Source organism: Delphinus delphis, chromosome 11, assembly GCF_949987515.2.
Source record: "Delphinus delphis chromosome 11, mDelDel1.2, whole genome shotgun sequence".
Lineage (NCBI taxonomy): Eukaryota > Metazoa > Chordata > Mammalia > Artiodactyla > Delphinidae > Delphinus > Delphinus delphis.
Genome location: NC_082693.1, coordinates 50884195 through 50904792, shown reverse-complemented (window position 1 = coordinate 50904792; position 20598 = coordinate 50884195). Strand labels below are relative to the sequence as shown.

General features: G+C 40.1%; 1 protein-coding gene across 1 annotated transcript in view; it reads left to right on the top strand.

The window, feature by feature from the left end:
* Positions 1 to 3607: 3607 nt before the first annotated feature.
* GNS (glucosamine (N-acetyl)-6-sulfatase) overlaps positions 3608 to 20598 on the top strand; it is a 52053-nt gene continuing 35062 nt past the window's right edge. The window contains exons 1-5 of the mRNA XM_060025159.1: positions 3608 to 3934; positions 14247 to 14306; positions 16952 to 17158; positions 19270 to 19335; positions 19773 to 19871. Coding sequence (XP_059881142.1) covers positions 3740 to 3934; positions 14247 to 14306; positions 16952 to 17158; positions 19270 to 19335; positions 19773 to 19871 — 627 coding nt within the window. The 5' untranslated portion in view covers positions 3608 to 3739. The remainder of the gene's footprint in view (positions 3935 to 14246; positions 14307 to 16951; positions 17159 to 19269; positions 19336 to 19772; positions 19872 to 20598) is intronic.

Genomic DNA, 20598 nt, shown 5'->3' with positions numbered 1-20598 from the left:
TCCTTGGTCATTCATTGCATTACCTTATGGTGCCTTCACCCTAGGCATGTGCATCTTTGTGTTCAACAATGTCTCCCAAAGATATCTACCCAGATTTATGAAGCTTTGCACCTACATAGCCTCCTCTTTGGAACATTGCCCCACAAGTTCCAGCTACTTCAGCCCCCCTTAACTGTAATCTTTCTCTCTTCAACTCAATTTTGTTCTGCATGGGACCTTTTTTCTGGCTCCCTGGTTCAGGATGTGCCTCCAGGTAGAAAACTGGGGCAACTGTTTGTTTCCCTTCACACGTACTCTTTAAGGGCAGACTAAGAGGAAGAGACAAATTGCAAATAAAAGTAATAAATAGGCTCTTGAATCGTTTGATAATTTGTAAAGAGAAGTGAATCATACAAATTCATTTAAAAATATTTAAATTTTTTTCTGATTTGACCTCAAACTGACATCAGTGAAATTCATATAAACTGATAATATGTGATTACAATGAGTGCACTGATGACTAAATTAGTGCCTTCAATTCAAGGAATATCTAAGATTAGTAACTGTGCAAGATAATTTGAAATGCCCATCTAAAAATATTTGATAGAGCTCCTGAAATTTCACACACGCGCACACACACACACACAAATAATGAACTACAAGGATGAAAAAAATTTTTCTGAGCTATTAATAATAAAAAAACAAATACTGATCAACCATGCTAGAGAAAAAGTAAATTATCTTCATATTCTCTCTATAGAAAATATTACAAACCATGGTCATATGAAGAGTCGATTAAAGAATAATAGCCATAAAATTTGGGAAGAAAGTTTGGAGAGGCGTGCCTGACAGTTTATTAATAAAAATATTTTGTTATTTTTACATTTTGCATTATTTGTAATATTTCTCAACTTTTAATAGTTTATAATATTGTGATTTCTTTTCTCAGTCTAAATAAATATACGCTTTTGTATCTAGTTTTGTATTTATAATTGCTATTCTTTTTCTTAAGGAGCCCCCGAAATCGTATATAAGCTTCAGGCCACACAAAATCTGGATTTGCCACTGTTATCATCATCTCTCCACCTAACTGATCTACCTTCATCCATTCCTGTCCTCTTCTAGTCTGCACACCGTGCCACAGCCAAAAGGATCTTATAAAAATTCATGTATGATTATATTTCTCCTCTACTCTTCCAGCGATTTCCCATTAGCCTTAGGATAAAGACCAAAATCCTTAACATAGGGTCTGGGCCCTGCCTACTTATCCCCTTCCTTCTCTCTCTCAGCTGCAATCATGGTGGCTTCTTTTAGTTATTTGAATGCACCTCCTCAGGACTTTTGCACATGCTGTACTCTGTGCCTAGGAGACATTCTACCACCCACCTATTCCATTAACAAATTATCTCCTTTAAACTTCAGACTGTCATTCAAGGTTATTTCCTCAGGGTATCTTAGACTAGATCAGCCCCCTACGCCCTTAAATGTTCATCACACTCTTTGCTTTTCCTTCATAGTATGTCTCCCTATTTGTAATTATACACTTCTGCCATTATTAGGTTGTATATTTCTCTGCCACTAGATTGCAAATTCCATGAAAGAGGGACCGTGTCTCCTCAGCACTAGCCTAGCATCTGGAACAAAGTTGGTACCTAATTATACAATCTCTGGCCCCAAATAATTTACAATCTAGTTTTGAAACAGAAACAGTGAGAAAATTTAACAATCTGGAGCATCAGTGCAGATGGAATAGATTATTTTTGTGTGCAGAAAGTCCTACTGGAAGTCTTGAAATCTGAATACATGGGGGTTGGTTATTCCATCAGTGTGCAAAATCAGCCTAGCCTGAGGCTGTAACATAGTACACTGGCCATCTGGGAAGTGCTCTGACCAGATTCCCAGCACAATCCTTTTTTGCAGTAGAAATCTACTTCATTCTTATTTTTCACTGTGCTTTTTTTTTCTTATAATTTTTATTGGAGTATAGTTGATTTGAAGTGTTGTGTTAGTTTCTGCTGTACAGCAAAGTGAATCAGTTATACATACATTAATACATATATCCACTCTTTTTTAGATTCTTTTCCCATATAGGTCATTAAAGAGTATTGAAAAGAGTTCCCTGTGCTATACAGTAGGTCCTTACCAATTTTCTATTTTATATATTCTACTTCATTTTTTAAAATTCTCTTGTCTTCTGTAGACTTACTTTTTAAAAAGTAATAAAACTAAGGATGTTTCCTTTTGCATAAGCCTGAGAGTTGTGTGTATGACATTCCCAAGCACTTCCATAGTTATTTTTACCTTATACTACAGTGCTTTCACCGATTTGAAGACTTCCAGTTGGAGGGTTCAGCTTAGAGAAAATACACCTTATTTGTTAGGAACCAGGAGGTACAGCCTGTTGTTCTCAGTTGGGAATAAGGCTTGGTGGTTCACCTTGCCAGGGATATTTCCTTTGTTATTGTTACATTCACCAGTTTCTTTTATTTTTTAGACTCCACATATAAGTGATATCATACAGTATTTATCTTTCTCTGTCTGACTTATTTCACTAAGCATAATACCCTCCAAGGCCAGAGATACTTCTGTTTTCCTAGACTTGGGCAGAGGGGCAGGGTAGAGCTGTTCTACAGCTATCACAAAAATATTTGGAGCCCTAGTGTCATGGAATTTTTATCCCTAAACATTACTTAATAACTTGGTTGGGTGACCATGTCGCAGTGTTTTGGTTTTTGTTCAATGTGCACATCCTCCAACATCATCTAAAAGGTCTTTCAAAAAGTCACCAATTTTTAACAATCCGCCTGCCAATGCAGGGGACACAGGTTCACGCCCTGGTCCAGGAAGATCCCACATTCCGCGGAGCAACTAAGCGTGCGTGCTACAACTACTGAAGCCTGCACTCCTAGAGCCCGTGCTCCGCAACAAGAGAAGCCACCGCAATGAGAAGCCCGCGCACCGCAACGAAGAGTAGCCCCCACTCGCTGAAACTAGAGAAAGCCAGTGAGCAGCAACGAAGACCCAACGCAGCCAAAAATAAATAAATAAAAATTTTTTTAAAAATATCACCAATTTAATATTAGAGTAAATATTCCAAAATTCATCAAGGAATATTAGGCTGTCAGTATATCCCTAAATCGTTTGTTTGAAACCACGATATCAGCTGAGGAACAGCATAACCAGGCTTGGACTTAAACTGAGTTGTAGGGAAAATTAAAAGCGATTAAATATAAGGGCACTCAATAAGTGTTGTTGACTCGGGGATTAAATAGGTTACGGCCCAGACTTTGCCCACCAGCTGATCTTACTATCTCGTAGGCACATTCCTCCTTTCTCTTAACTGCTTCCTATTGGCTGATTCCCTTCCCCTCTTATCTGATCGTCCCCCCTCCCATTTTAATCCCTGAACAAAGGGGTCCTACCAAAACCCAACCCCTGCCTGAGTCGGGAGCAAGCTCGGGTGCTGCTCCCCCATGGCTTTTTCCCCCTTTCCGCCCACTTCCGGGTTTCCCTCCCTGCTGCTGTCTCCCCTCTTCCTTTCGGTCCGGAGCCCGCCCCTCCACCCGTCACGTGACCGCACGGCGTGCTCCGCCTCCTGCCCCCGGTTCACGTGATCGCGCCCGGTAGAAAACGCCCGACCACAGACGCCGGCCTTCACAGTGCAGTCTTTTTTTTCCAGCTGCTCGTGGCTTTCTCGCTCTCTAGCCTTCTGCACGTCTTTCCCGTCCGCCCGGGGTCCCCCCCCGGAGCCCTGTCCGCCATGCGGCTCCTGCCTCTAGCCCTGGGTGTGCCCCAGCGGGGCAGCCCTCGCCACCTGCCCTACTGCAGCTCAGCGCCGCTGCTGTTGCTGCTGCTGGGAGGCTGCCTGGGGGTCTCCGGGGCGGCGGCGGGCTCTCGGAGGCCCAATGTGGTGCTGCTTCTCGCCGACGACCAGGACGAAGTGCTCGGCGGCATGGTAACTCTTCTTTCTGTTTCTGCCCCGCCCCTCCATCTCCCGGGCTGACTCCCTGGTTTCTGGCCCTCGTTCCCCATTTCTAACTAGCTGCCTCGACCCTGGGTAGGTTTGCTTTTGCCGCGCCAGGCCCTTTGCGCAGGCTTATGGAGCTGCGGGACTCTATTTCCTCTTTCCTCCGAGTCTCACGTGGGTCCACACAGAGCTTCTAGTCTGGACCTTACTGCTGAGGAGTTTGCTTCATGTCTCAAGACAAACATGTGGACGCCTGTTAGGGATGGGATGAACCAATGAGGAGCAGGTGCTGGCTAAGAGCACGCCAGGCTTGATTGTTTGTCTTTCAGGTTAGAGGACAAATCCAGCCCCTCTTTGAGGAGCCTAGGCCACTTCTGCCTTTGACCCTGTGTGCAGTGTCTGTGCCTGATATTTATAAAATAAGTGCTGATACGAACTATTCTGGTAGGTAGGTTGTAGAACTCTTCAGGGTGTGCTTTGCCTCACAAGAATCAAGAAAATTCAATTAGCCTAATTGGACACCTGGCTGATGCATTTACTGTCAGCGTTCCGTTTTATATCAGGTGGGTGGTGGGTGGTGTTCTGAGACTTAATTCTTTCCCAGAGTGAATTTTGCTTCTGGATCTTAGAATTCTCGAATTTGTGACCTTCAAGAACGTCTACCCAACCCCCTACTCACGGAGGCCTAGAAAGTGGCTTGCCCCAGGCTCATGAGTAGTTGTGGCAGTCCAGACAAAATCCTGACTAGGGCTCTCATCCTGGGTATGGCATTACTCCTACCTTTTTAAAAACAAGTACTTTATTGCTTTCTTCCTTTCAGTTCCCTTTTTGCTTTCAGCTAAATGCTATGAAAGCACTTTTGGCACGAGGTTCCTAACTTTTACTGTGTGGGAACACCCTAGCTGAGTGTCTTTCAAACTGCTGATTTCAACCCATAAGTGAGTTGTGAAATCAGTTTAGTGAGTAGCTACCAGCATTTTGACTTCCCTGTGGAATAGAGTAGAATAGAAAATGTCTGTGTGATACATGAGGTCAAGGTAAGCGTATCCATATATAGATGTGTCTTAGTTGTGCATTAAAATGTATTTCTTCCTCAGGGCTGTGTTCAGTGGTATGAGAGTCTTTTCTAAATGATATTTAAGATGCTTGCGTTTTGACTCCCTGCTGGTTCCTGCCACGTGTGCCTCATTGCCTTTTAGTTTCTACCCAGCCCCACTGACAATGAAGAGTGTTGACTTAATGGGCCTCCTGGATTTTACTTTGTTTTTTCCACCATTCCAACTGCTACACTTATCCTCCACACAAAACTCCTTTTTAAAACAGATTTTTGTGTGTGCTTTTGAAGTGTTTTGTCCAGAAAAAGCAAGCCATCTCTATCAAAACTTAATAATGATTTAGTGATTTAATTAAAAGACCCAGGGCTTCTCTGGTGGCGCAGTGGTTGGGAGTCCGCCTGCCGATGCAGGGGACTCGGGTTCGTGCCCTGGTCCGGGAAGATCCCACATGCCGCGGAGTGGCTGGGCCCGTGAGCCATGGCCACTGAGCCTGCGCGTCCGGAGCCTGTGTTCCGCAACGGGAGAGGCCACAACAGTGAGAGGCCCGCGTACCGCAAAAAGGAAAAAAAAAAAAAAAAAAAAGACACCCAGCTTTCACGGCTCTGTTGAAAACAAAATCCATCACTTAAATATAAGGTATTCAGAATTCAGTTTCTTCAGTTCTCGTAGACCACCAGTGTGGTCTGTGTATATTTGAGGTTTCTTCCCTTTAGCCTGTTAATCCTATGTGCTCCTTTAAACCAGTAGCAGATTCTTTTATACGGATGTTTGTGCTGGAGAGAAGAGCCAAAATTAAGTGGAGGGAAAAAGTCAAATTTAATACTCCCAGTTCTCTGGAGAATTCTGTCATCTCCTGTAACCTTTTACAGACTACTCTAAACACCATTAATTGTCAAACAGGACTTGAAGGGGAAGAACTAAGAAATAACAGCATTTGAGAACGTACTTGGAGCTAGTCAGAGTGTGAAGTGTTTTATACAGTGCTTCAGTTATCACAGGAATCCTCTGCTGTAGGTATTGTCCTTATCTTAAAAAATGAGAAACTAAAACTTAGAAGGGGTTAAGTAACTTGGCCAAGGTTCATATAGCTATAATAAGGGGCAAAGCCCAGTGTCTTATAGTGTAAGAGCCCTGAGATGATATGCTTTTTCTCCTATTCTAGAATACTATGGTAATACTGATTTACCAGATGTCATTCCACATACCCACATCAGCATAGTCACACCATAGATCAGAGATTTCTTCAGGTGACATGGAACTTCTTAATTTTTTTTTTTTACATCTTTATTGGAGTATAATGCTTTACAATGGTGTGTTAGTTTCTGCTTTATAACAAAGTGAATCAGTTATACATATACATATGTTCCCATATCTCTTCCCTATTGTGTCTCCCTCCCACCCACCCTCCCTATCCCACCCCTCCAGGCTGTCACAAAGCACCGAGCTGATCTCCCTGTGCTATGTGGCTGCTTCCCACTAGCTATCTACCTTACGTTTGGTAGTGTATATATGTCCATGCCTCTCTCTCGCTTTGTCACAGCTTACCCTTCCCCCTCCCCATATCCTCAAGTCCATTCTCTAGTAGGTCTGTGTCTTTATTCCTGTCTTACCTCTAGGTTCTTCATGACATTTTTTTTCTTAAATTCCATATATATGTGTTAGCATACGGTATTTGTCTTTCTCTTTCTGACGTACTTCACTCTGTATGACAGACTCTAGGTCCATGCACCTCATTACAAATAGCTCAGTTTCGTTTCTTTTTATGGCTGAGTAATATTCCATTGTATATATGCACCACATCTTCTTTATCCATTCATCCGATGATGGACACTTAGGTTGTTTCCATCTCTGGGCTATTGTAAATAGAGCTTCAGTGAACATTTTGGTACATGACTCTTTTTGAATTATGGTTTTCTCAGGGTATATGCCCAGTAGTGGGATTGCTGGGTCATGTGGTAGTTCTATTTGTAGTTTTCTAAGGAACCTCCATACTGTTCTCCACAGTGGCGGAACTCCTTAATTTACACATAATACTTCGTGTGTATTATTTTCATTTTTATGGAGAGAGGGAGGTCTCTGACCCAAAAAAAGATCATGAATTGCTGCCATAGTTGGCAAATAAGTATCAGTCCCCCAGACTAACTCAGGTCAAAGGATTATAGCACTTGTATGATTGTGGTTTGATGTGGAATCTTGCGATCATCTTTAAGTAGTCTTTTATGTGGTAGCATCATCTTTAACAGTTCATTGTATTTGTTGTAGCTTTCATCTGTGGGACTCCATTTTTAGGTTTTTTTTTTTTTTGCGGTACGCGGGCCTCTCACTGCTGTGGCCTCTCCCGTTGCGGAGCACAGGCTCTGGATGCGCAGGCTCAGCAGCCACGGCTCACGGGCCCAGCCGCTCCACGGCATGCGGGATCTTCCCGGACCGGGGCATGAACCCGTATTCCCTGCATCAGCAGGCGGACTCTCAACCACTGCGGCACCAGGGAAGCCCCCATTTTTAGTTTTTGCCCAGGGAACCGTTCATCCATTTCTTGATTTTACTTGAATGTTGTTATGGGGTGATGGACACACTATTCTTCGCTGAAGCACAGGTTAGTATTTTTAAAATCATTCTCTAGAAAAACTGACACTTGGTCAAAACCTCAAGGAAGTGAGGGAAGGAGATGTAGGGGAAGAATGAATACATCATGTCTTTGCTTAAGGCAAAGTGATCTTTCATTGTTAAAAGTTAGCCATAGAATTATCCGAATTGTCAAAACTTTATTTCAGAGCAGCTGTATGTGGGGCCCAGGAAAGCAGATGACTCCTTAGGGGGTTTTTTTGCTTCAGATGAGTAAAGTAGCACATTAGTCATATGCAAGTGTAAGATTGTCTGTTTCTTAAAGAATGTAGTTTGGCCTTAACGTGACCAGCCACTATCTTTGCTTAGATCTTAAGGATCCACTTTATCATTCAGGTTAGCATGGACGCACACACACGTTTTTTGGTACAGTGCGGTTTCCTGTTTGGGACTTGTTTGATTAAGCACAGAGTATGGTTATCACTTGTACTACCATTAGCGTTTTAAAGGTTATGGTTATTAATATACATTTCTTACTTAAACTAAAATCTGAATTCCTGTGCAGCCCTGCATCATCGTCTGACTCCTGCCTACCTCTGTGACCTTGTCTTATTACCCCATTCTTCCCTTTACTTACTGTGCTGCTTCTAGCTCGCTGGCCTTTGTTCTGCCCTCACATGTGTTGCTTTCCTTTTCTGGCAGCATATTACTTGTTCACTCAACCTGAAAGCATCTTCTTCTGGGGCTTTGCCTGGCTGACTCATCATGTGACTCAGTCCTGAAGTTACATCCTGAAGGAGGCCTTTCCTGACCACCTCTTGAAAGTAGTTTTCCCCTTTGCTCTCATCACCTGCAAGCACATGGTCCTGGTTTATATTACTCTTCACTGCCTGAAATAATTGTTTGTTTACCTGTTGTTTGAGTACAAGGATCATGAGGGCAGGGACCTTCTATCTTTTGTCCACCATTGCCTAGATCAATGGCCTGGCACACATTAAGTGTTTAGTAAACGTGTTATAATCACAAAATTTAGTCTTACTATAAATCAGATATTCTTCGGTAGCTTTGCATAAATACCAGACAATTTGACCATCATTCCCTGTAATCAGCTCACATAGTCCTTTTACTATTTATACTTTGCATTCCTGTTTCCCCTGCCTGTGTACTCACTGTAACTCAGATTCTTCATCAAACCGATGTTTCATTCAGCCCAGTGTTTTTTACTTGAGGATAGCACCCAGTGATGTTTTGTGGGAAATCATGGCTGGTGACATTCCTTCTGAAGGTTGGCAAAGACCTTATGTATCTCTAGCATCCCCTGGCAACCTATTGTGGATCTACTGAAAATCATCAAAGACCTTTTTTTTCCTTTAAATTTATTTCTTTTATTGAGGTGTAATTGACATAAAACATTATGTTAGTTTCAGGTGTACAACATGGTGATATTTGTATATATTGCAAAATGATCACAGCAATAAATATAGTGAACATTCATCATAATGTATAGTTACAGAATTTTTTTTCTTGCGATGAGAACTTTTAAGATCTACTCTCTTAGCCACTCTCAAACGTGCAATACAATATTATTAGCTGTAGTTGCCATGCTGTGCATGACATCCCCATGACTTCTTTATTTTATAACTATAAGTTTTTACCTTTGGACACCCTTCACCCATTTCACTGCACCCACCCTCACCCCTCACTTCCTGTCTCTGGAAACCACTAGTCCGATCTCTGTATCTGAACTTGGGTTTTCTTGTTTTTTTAGATTCCACATACAAGTGAGGTTATACAGTATTTGTCTTTCTCTGACTTAATTCACTTAGCATAATGCCCTCAGAGTCTACCCATGTTATCAAAATGGCAATATTTCATTCTTTTTTATGACTGAGTAATATTCCATTGTGTATATATACCACATCTTCCTTTCCATTCATCCATTGATGGACATTTAGGTTGTTTCCATTGTCTTGGCTATTGTAAATAATGCTACAGTGAACATGGGGGTATATATATCTTCAAGTTACTATTTTCATTTTCTTCAGATAAATACTCAGAAGTGGATTTGCTGGACCACATGGTAGTTCTATTGTTAAATTTTTGAGTAACCTCCACATGATTTTTCATACTGGCTGAACCAGTTTACATTCCCACCACCAATTGCACGAGAGTTCCCTATTGTCTACATCCTTACCAACACTTTTTATCTCTTTGATGATAGCCTTTCTGACAGGTGTGAGGTGCTATCTCATTGTGGTTTTGATTTGCATTTCCCTAACAATTAGTGATGTTAAACATTTTTTCATTTACCTGTTGGCCATTTGTATGTCTTTTTTGGAAAAAGGTCTTTTCAGATCCTCTGTCCATTTTTGTTTTGTTTTGTTTTAAGACTTACTTACTTATTTACTTATGGCTGCGTCCAGTCTTAGTTGCAGCACACGGGACCTTCATTGAGGCATGAGGGATCTTTCGTTGCAGTGCACGGGCTTCTCTAGTTGTAGTGTTTGGGTTTTCTCTTCTCTATTTGTGGTCCACAGACTCCAGGGCACATGGGCTTTGTAGTTGTGGTGTGCGTGCTCTAGAGTGCATGGGCTCTGTAGTTTGTGGCACACAGGCTCTCTAGTTGAGGCGCATGAGCTCAGTAGTTGTGGTACTCAGGCTTAGTTGCCCCATGGCATGTGGGATCTTAGCTCCCTGACCAGGGATCAAACCTGCATCCCCTGCATTATAAGGCAGATTCTTTACCACTGGACCACCAGGGACGTCCCCTCTCCCCATTTTTTAATTGGCTGTTTTTTTGCTATTGTATGAGTTTTTTATATATTTTGCATATTAACCCTTTATCAAATATATGACTTGCAAATATTTTCTCCCATTCAGTATAAGTTGCCTTTTCATTTTGTTAATGGTTTTCTTGGCTCTGCAGAAGCTTTTTATTTATTCTTTAATTGAGCTAGAGTTGATTTACAATGTTGTTTCAGGTGTACAGCAAAGTGATTTAGTCATAAATACATATATATTCTTTTTCAGATTCTTTTCCATTATAGGTTATTACAAGATAATTGAGTATAGTTCCTTGTGCTATACAGTAAATCCTTGTTTTTTAATCTGTTTTTATATATATTCCCATACTCCTAATTTATCTCTTCACACACCCCCACTTTGCTAACCATAAGTTTGTTTTCTGTGTCTGAATCTGTTTCTGTTTTGTAAATGAGTTCATTTGTATTATTTTTTTAGATTCCACATAAAAGTGATACCATATAATATTATATGTCTTTCTCTGTCTGACTTACTTAACTTAGTATGATAATCTTTAGGTCCATCCATGTTGCTGCAAATGGCAAAATTCCATTCTTTTTTATAGCTGAGTAATATTCCACTGTATATATATGTATACCACATCTTCTTTATCTGTTCATCTGTTGATGGACATTTAGGTTGCTTCCATGTCTTGGCTGTTGTAAATAGTGCCGCTGTGTACATTGGGGTGCATGTATCTTTCCAAATTAGAGTTTTTGTCTTTTCCAGATACAGGCTGAGGAGTGAGATTGCTGGATCATATCATAACTATACTTACAGTTTTTTAAGGAACCTCCGTACTGTTTTCTGTAGTGGCTGCACCAATTTACATTCTCACCAACAGTGTAGGAAGGTTCCCTTTTCTCCGCACCCTTTACAGCATTTATTATTTGTAGGCTTTTTGACGATGGCCATTCTGACTGGTGTGAGGTAATACAGTAATACCACATTGTAGTTTTGATTTATATTTCTCTAATCATTAATGATGTTGAGCATGTTTTCATGTGCCTGCTGGCCATCTGTATGTCTTCTTTGGAAAAATGTCTATTTAGGTCTTCTGCCCATTTTTTGATTGGGTTCTTTGGGTTTTGTTTTGTGTTTTTGTTTTTTTTTTGATATTGACTTACATAAGCTGTTTGTATATTTTGGAAATTAACCCCTTGTTGGGTTGCAGAGTTTGCAAATATTTTCTCCCGGCCTGTTGTCTTTTTGTTTTGTTTATGGTTTCCTTTGCTGTACAAAGCTTATAAGTTTGATTAGGTCCCATTTGTTTATTTTTGCTTTTATTTCTTTTGCCTTGGGAGACTGATCTAAGCAAATATTGCTACAATTTATGTCAGAGAATGTTTTGCCTGTGTTTTCTTCTAGGAGTTTTATGTTGTCATGTTTTATATTTAAGTCTTTAAGCCATTTTGAGTTTATTTTTGTATATGATGTGAGAAAATTTTCTAATTTCATTCTTTTACACGAAGCTGTCCAGTTTTGGCAGCACCACTTAGTGAAGAGACTGTCTTTTTTCCATTGTATATTCTTGCCTCCTTTGTTGTAAATTAATTGACCATAAGTGTGTGGGTTTATTTCTGGGCTCTCTATTCTGTTCCATTGATCTACGTGTTTGTTTTTGTGCCAGTACCATACTGCCTTTTTTTTTTTTTTTTGGCTGCATTGGGTCTTTGTTGCTGTGCACTGGCTTTCTCTAGTTGCATCTTGCAGTGGCTTCTCTTGTTGTGGAGCACAGGCTTGAGACACACAGGCTCAGTAGTTGTGGCTCTCAGGCTCTAGAGTAAAGGCTCCGTAGTTGTGGCACATGGGCTTAGTTGCTCCACAGCATGTGGGATCTTCCCGGACCAGGGATCGAACCTGTGTCCCATGCATTGGCAGGCAGATTCTTAACCACTGCACCACCAGGGAAGTCCCACCATACTGCTTTGATTACTGTATTTTTTAGTATAGTCTGGAGTCAGGGAGCATGATACATGCAAGCATGTTCTTCTTTCTCAAGGTTATTCTAGCTATTCAGGGTGCTTTGTGTTTCCATACAAATTTTAAAATTATTTGTTCTAGTACTGTGAAAAATGCCATTGATATTTTGATAGGGATTGCATTGAATGTGCAGATTGCCTTCGGTAGTATGGTCAGTTTAACAATATTAATTCTTCCAATCCATGAACATGGTATATCTTGCCATCTATTTGTGTAATCTCCAATTTCTTTCATCAGTCCCTTACAGTTTTCTGAGTACAGGTCTTTTACTTCATTAGGTAGGTTTATTTCTAGGTATTTTATTCTTTTTGATGTGATTGTAAATGGGATGTTTCCTTAATTTCTCTTTCTGATAGTTCACGGTTACTGTATAGAAGTGCAACACTATATTAATTTTATTAACATTAACTGTATATCAACTTTGTATCGAGCAACCCTACCAGATTCATTGATGAGCTCTAGTTTTTTGGTGGTGTCTTTAGGATTTTCTATGTATAGTATTACATCATCTGCAGACAGTGATAGTTTTACTTCTTCCTTTGCAATTTGGATTCCTTTTCTTTTTCTTGTCTAATTGCTGTGGCTAGGACTTCCAATGCTACGTTGAATAAAAATAGCAAGGGTGGGCATCCTTGTCTTATTCCTGATTCTAGAGGAAAAACTTTCATTTTTTCACTGTTGAGTAGGATATTAGCTGTGGACTTGTTATATGTGGCCTTTATTATGTTGAGGCACATTCCCTCTATATCCACTTTGAGAGTTTTTATCATAAATGGATGTTGAATTTTGTCACATGAGTTTTCAAAATTCCTGAATAAGTTGGAATTCTCTAGCTAATGGATTACTTAGGTTTTCTATCATCTGTATAAAACAATGGGGATAACTTTTTTACAGTATTGAAAATGACCCTCTTATTAACATGGTTATGTATTTGGGTTATTAGTCTTTAAGAAGTTATTACACAACAAAATACACTTAAAACTGTGTTCAGTATGGTCTCAGCTTTCACAGGAACTTCAGAATCGTTATGAACTGACTCATAATACAACTGAAATAAGTTTCTTCACATCATCCTTTCTTGCTGTCTGGAATCTCGATAAAGATCGTTAGTATTTTTTATTGTTATTATTTATATCTAAGTGACCATCTTCATACTTTTTATCCTTGCTGTAGGATTTGAAACTAGTTGTTCTCTCTACTTGTCAGGATGTTAAGTTTTGAGCAAAAGATGAAAAGCAAGGATATAAACGAAATAATTTTCTGACTAGTCTTTTGCTTGACAAGGTTTTCTGTATATGTGTTTGCCACTTAGTTCAAGTCTTTGCCTGAGGTGGTGGTTGGTCTAGTGCAGAGGGCCATGAGCTTATAGTCAAAAAGCGTGCGTCTGGGCTTCACCACTGAGCGAGCGCCTGATATTTGAGTTAGTGTCGGGGCCTTGTCTGGCTTTCAGAACCTAAGTGTTGTTTTATTTCTGTTTTAAAGGATGGAAGACTCCTTTCATATCATTTTTCATATCCTGCTTCTAAAGATGAATTAATAGAGGTAGATCTGCCCCACCTGTTTGTAAGGCAGCTGGTGACAAATAAGAGAAGGGCACCAAAATTTCATTACATTGAAATCAACATTGCTAGAATAATGCCATCAGCTGTGAACTTTCCCTTCCTGCAAGCATTACAACTCCCTGAACTTTTGCACAGGACATAACTGACTGTAACCAAACTTGTTTGGTTCATCTCCAGAAACACATGGGACACTTGGCTGTTCCTTAGTGTCAGATAGAGCTGATCATTTGGGAATAAAAGGTTGAGAGTAAGATACAAAAAAACATGAATTTTGTTCTGTGTGTTTTAGTTTATTGGAAGAAATTGTTCAACAGATAACTGTTTACTTTACAGACACCACTAAAGAAAACCAAGGCTCTCATTGGAGGGATGGGGATGACCTTCTCCAGTGCTGTAAGTTTTGAAGCTGATTTAATTTTGTTACACTTTGTGTTTATGTTCTAAGAAGAAACACTTTCTTTTGGGTCGTCTACTGTAATTTCTGTGGTTTTTTTCTAATTAAATGCCTGATCTGAGGGAAGGAGTCTATTTAATGTAATATAGATTTGTTTAGTTGAAATATCACTTCTTAACAATTGAAGATTAATTACAGGTATTTTGTAAGCCATTCTCATCTACAACTCAGAACTAGAGAAGTTTATTTAAAACTTCACTGTTTGAGGTTTGAAAATGGATTGTAAGAAACGGTTAACATTTGTACTGTGTAAATTTAGTTCCATGGTAAAAGCTTGCAGGCTACTCTGCAAAACCCAATTAACCCTGATAGCCAAACCTAACGAAGATAATAGCAGCAAAATGAAAGAAACCCAACAACAACTGTGTGTACGTGTGTGTACATATATGTAAATACAAATATATGTGTGTATGTACACGTGTAAACATAAATACAAAGATCCAAAGTAAAATACTGACAAATCAAATTCAGGAACCATGCTCATAACCGAGTCAGTGGTAGCCCAGCTTAATATCAGGAAATCCACTGAACAGCAGCTAGTGTTGGTTAAGAGCAGACTCTGGAACCAGATCACCCTGTTTTGAATGTTGTCTCTGCCTCTCTCCTAGCTGTGCGACCTTGGGCAGCTTATTAACCTTTTTGGCCTTTGGTTTCCCCATTTGTAAATAGGGATACTAAAACCTGTCTCGGAGGTTAAATGGATTGTTACATGTAAAGCAAGCATTTATATCAGTGCCTAACGTAGAGTAAGTACCACTACATAATAGTGGTTATTATGTTGTTTACCAGCATATCAGTGGTTAAAAGGAGGAAAATTAGATACTCATCTCAATGGATGCTTGAAAGTCCTCTGAAATGTTGGCATCCTTTCCTTGTAACTTATTAAACTGTTACATCCGTACTGTGACGAATATTTCAAACAAATAGCACAACTTACGGTTAAGGTTAAAGTCTCAGAGCACTGCTGTTAGGGAAGAGACAGGGCCCAATATCTCTCACTTAATGTTCTTCTGAACTGTCTAGTCATTGGCATAAGTCTTGTGGAATTCAGAGTACTTGTGGAATTCAGTACTTGTGGAATAAAAGTACTGGAAAAAGACAAAAATTGTTATTTCCACTTGTCTGGATTTTCTGCCTAGAAAACATAGAGTTGTTGGAAAACTTTTTAAATTAATAGAATTTAGTAAGGTAGAAATGAAAAAATAGAAGTAACTTTCTTCCATGTAACTAGTTAGAAAAACATGGGGAAGAGAAGATCCCACTTATACAGCAGGAAAATATAGACTCTAGGAATAGCTGGTGGTGGCCAGTAATGGTTAAGACCTATACATGTAGTTACAAAATTTTGTGAGTGATAAAATATTGGGTTGGCCAAAAAGTTCATTACAGATGATGTTATGGAAAAACCTGAACCAACTTTTTGGCCAACCCAATACTTCATACATAGATATGCACATCATTTTGTGTGGAAAGACGCAAGATTATAAAATGCTTATTCTAATCAGAATCCCAGCAAGGTTTTATTTAGGCTGAATTAAGTGATTCAAAAGTTATCTGGAATAATAAATAGGTTAGAATAATCAAGGTAAAATGTTTAAAGGAAGAGATTTCCCTACTGGACACTAAATGTAAGATCCAGTGAGCAGTGTGGCATTGGCCAAAAAATAGGTCAGGAAATATAAAAGGGAGAGAATTAGAAGAGTTGAAAATTATAAAAGTCAAACATGTAACAAACTCAAAAAGCAAAAGTAAAAAATGGGAAGTATTTGTAACATGATTGAATCCTTCCTTAACTCAAATTTTATGTCACAAGAGGGGAAAATGTGCAAAGCACATGAACAAACCATTCACATGAACACAGTTGGTCAGTATGCATGAGGAGAATGTTCATCCTCACCGGTATTTAAAAATGCCAAATCCAGTTTGAAAGGCCGAAGAAATGCTAAGTATTTCAAAGGGCTAGTATGTAATTCCGGCAAGGGCGTGCTCAAATGAGCATTCCCTCCCTGCTGGTGCGAGTAGAAGTTACTATTACCCTTCTGTAAAGTGGATCCGTGATGAGTATTAAGACCTAGACAAACATTGGGTTGAATAGGATAATTCCGTTGATCACAGGAGCTAATAGAAGCATAATTAGAGTAGGAAAAAAATTTGTGTCCAGTGTATAAAGTGATGCAAGCAATGTATAAAGCCACAGGTCAGCCTGAAAATGAACCTCTGCTTCTCTGCCACATTAGATTCAAGTAGTATTCTTTATCTTTGTTCAAGACCTAGCTCCCACCATGCTGTATTCCTTGCATGTAAATATTTCTTTGGCAGATGAAATTAGAACAACTTTAGGTTATTCTGTAGAAAGAAACCAGCTGAAAAAGAAATCTGTTTTCTGGGTTCTATCTGCTTTACTGTCTCCACTAGGGGACTGAAAGCAGCTCTGAAATGTGTCATGTATAAAGAAAACCTCTATTCCATGGGAAACTAGAAATTTGACTTCGGGGCATTGAGCAGCTTGCTTTCTGTTTAGAAATGATGAGAAATCCGTTTGCCTTGTGTAACTTTGCTTTTTTTGCTTCTCTTCTGTTTGTAGTATGTGCCAAGTGCTCTTTGCTGTCCGAGCCGAGCCAGTATCCTGACAGGGAAGTACCCACATAACCATCACGTCGTTAACAACACTTTGGAGGGAAACTGCAGTAGTAAGTCTTGGCAGAAGATCCAAGAACCAGATACTTTCCCAGCAATTCTCAGATCAATGTGTGGTTATCAAACGTTTTTTGCAGGGAAATACTTAAATGAGGTATGTTGAATGATCTAATTATTCCCGTTCTTTCTTTTTAAAAAACAGCTTCTTGAATGTGAATTAGTATGATTCATGTTAATTGTTTTTTAATTAGCATCCGTTCAAGTCATGTTAAACGGTCTTTGGTATATGTTGTTTTCTCTTAATCTGCCTGTTAAACCAGAACTTACATGAACGTATTTACATGATTTGGGCACTGTGGTTATTCTTTCTTTAAATAGTCTCTGGAGCATTTGTTTAAAAATTGCCTTAGGACTGCTGTGGTCTGATGCATATTCCCCCTTTTCCTCAAGAATTCTGCTTGTCCTTTGGCTGTCATGGCATCTTCGTTTCCATTTCCCCCTTTATCAGGAGTGGAGTGAAGAATTTTTTCCTCTGGGCATCTTTTCCTGAATTATAGCAGCTTAATGGTTAACCCACTTTCTGAAAACTGGGAGCAGATTGTGGAGAGATCAGTGATGAAGGAAAAGCACGCAGAGCCTGAGACATTCAGACCATTGAAGCATGTGGCTGAGTGGTTAGTGTGCTGGCCTTGAGGGCCTGGATGGAGGGAGGCCTCACTGTGACCTGCCAAGGCCAGATTTCAGGGCCTCGAGTCCACCACATTGGCCTTAGCATTTAGTCGAAGTTCAGGCTTAAAAGAAATAATGTGTTTGAGAGTGTTTGGGGTTATCTCTTAAAATAAAACTGGGGATTCAGGACAAAGAGAAGATGCACGTTTTCTTACGCGCTTCATCTGTGGTTGCTAGAGATCTTAATATCTGATCTGAATTTTGTTAATTCTCCCCCTCCCCGCAACAGTTGGGGGATTTGCAGCCTTGTGGATTTGATGAAAAATGAGTCAGTTTGAAAAGAATCATGAGCACTGCGATGGGTTAAAGCTATAGGTCATAAAAAGACCTTACACTGCTTTGCATGTTGAAGATCATCTAACGTATACAAAATTAGAAATTCTTCAAAATACAAAGACTTAGGGGACTTCCCTGGTGGTCCAGTGGTTAAAATTCTGTGCTTCCAATGCAGGGGGCACGGGTTCGATCCCTGGTTGGGGAACTAAGATCCCACGTGTCGTAGACACAGCCAAAAAAAAAAATAATAATAATAAAGATTTAGTTCTTAGAGGCACTGCCTTAAATGGGCAGTATTAAGCCTTGTCGAGATAAAATGGGATGATTCTGTGGTCTCTTCACTTAATTCATCTCATCAGATAAATTGAGTCCAAAAGTAGACTTCACCAGCAGGACAGCTGAAGTGATGGGCTGGTGGCTTGTGGTCTGATGATTTGGGCTGTTAGCCACAAGGTTGGCTGGACCATTCAGTCTAGGCCATCAGTAGCTCAGCAAATGAGCCATGTGGCCTAAGCTATGTGGCCTTTCCCTGTAAAGGGCCAGAAGTAAATATTTCAGGCTTTGCAGGCCATATGTCTCTATAGTGACTCTACAGTTCTGCTGTTGTAGCAGGAAAGCAGCCACAGACTTACATAAACCAATGAGTGTGCCTGTGTTCCAGTAAAACTTCACTGTGACTGAAATTTCAATCTTATGCAACTTGTCACAAAAATATTCCTCTTTTGATTTTTTTTTTTTTTTTTTGCGGTACGCGGGCCTCTCACTGTTGTGGCCTCTCCCGTTGCGGAGCACAGGCTCCGGACGCACAGGCTCAGCGGCCATGGCTCACGGGCCCAGCTGCTCCGCGGCATGTGGGATCTTCCTGGACCAGGGCACGAACCCGTGTCCCCTGCATCGGCAGGCGGACTCTCAACCACTGTGCCACCAGGGAAGCCCTGATTGTTTTTTTTTTTATTCAAGTATAGTTGATTTTGATTGGTGTTTATATTTTTTAATGTTTGGAAGAAAATTCTTAGCTTGCTGGCCCCACAGAACAGTAGGCAGGCTAGATTTGGCCCGCCAGCCATAGTTTGCCAACTCCTGCTTCAGAAGTTCCTAGGACGATAGAGTTCTTTACTTTTTGACTGTTATGTGTTTGAGGAAATTGAGCACCTACCATGTTTCAGGCACTGATCTAAAAAGATTCTGAAAGTTTCCTGTTTCCTTCTGGTCTGGTCACGTCCTAAGGACTTCTAATGCGCTGCTTGTTTTGCTTTGCAGTATGGAGCCCCAGATGCAGGTGGACTGGCACACGTTCCTCTGGGCTGGAGTTACTGGTATGCCTTGGTGAGTGATTAATGAAGTCAGTGGCAATTCCGCACAACCCTGCAGATGCTGTTTACTTTCTGCTGTAGCTCTGATGTTGACATTATTTGGTTTGCTTTTATGATTGACCATTTTGTCTCCTTAAAAGAAAGTCTGTTGAGTTGTGAGTCACTCTGTTTGTGGGATACTTTTCTTGCATTCCACAAGGTTTAGCAACATGTTTTGCTGTTCTACCGGATCCATTTCTGGCTTTTTAAACTAAGACATATTATTGAAACTGTGCTAGCAGTTAATAAAACCCTAGTCATAAAGTCCAATTCAGTATTGACTTGAGCAATTACCTTTTTTTTTTTTGTCTTATCACTATTTAAACAGAGTATAGTTTAGCCCAGCATGGTTTCCAACTTTCATTTTGTGTGCTGACCTCATAAAAAATCTTACTTTCCTCTCTTTAATAGGAAAAGAATTCTAAGTACTATAATTATACCCTCTCTATCAATGGGAAGGCACGGAAGCATGGTGAAAACTACAGTGTGGACTACCTGACAGATGTTTTGGTGAGTTACTGAAGCTCTGTCCTTGCACTTTAGCTCATGTTTAATTAAACTCTCTGCCTAGAAAATCTTTACTTGTATTTGTCAATGTTGGGTAACGTGAATAATAACTTGGTCTAAACGCCAAATAATATTTCCAACTGATTAAAAACTCCTGAGGGTGTTTTTCTTTGTAATTAAGCCAGGCTCAGATCTAATGTTCTTGAAATTCCAGCAGAAAATCCCTTTTCCAAAGGCTAATCTCTAAGACTATAGAGATTAGTTCGAAGAGGTTTTACTTTGTAGGGGTTCCTACTCTTGATCCCAGTTTTACTCACAAGCTACAAGATGGCATCTTCATCATGAGGGTGGCGGGAGAGGGATAGGGAAGTTCTTCAGGCATTGTATATTATATATAAAAAATACTGAAATTGGGACGGGAATTTGGGACTGTCCTTTCCTGTCTAAGATGTATCTAATGACAGCCCCCCCATAGGGCATTCATTCACCAAGTACTTCAGCACCCATTATAGCAGGTGTTCAGCAGTAAATGAAACAGAGTCTTTGATCCTGTGGACGGTAACCTTTTAGTGGAGGATTTTATTTACCCATATGTGTGTTGTCTTGTTAGATGGCGATTAGTTAGAGAAATAAGGCAGGGGATGGGAGTTACATAGATAACATTTAGGCAAAATCCTAAAGGAGATGAGAGTGAGCTATACGGGTCAGGGGAAAGAGTGCCACAGGCAAA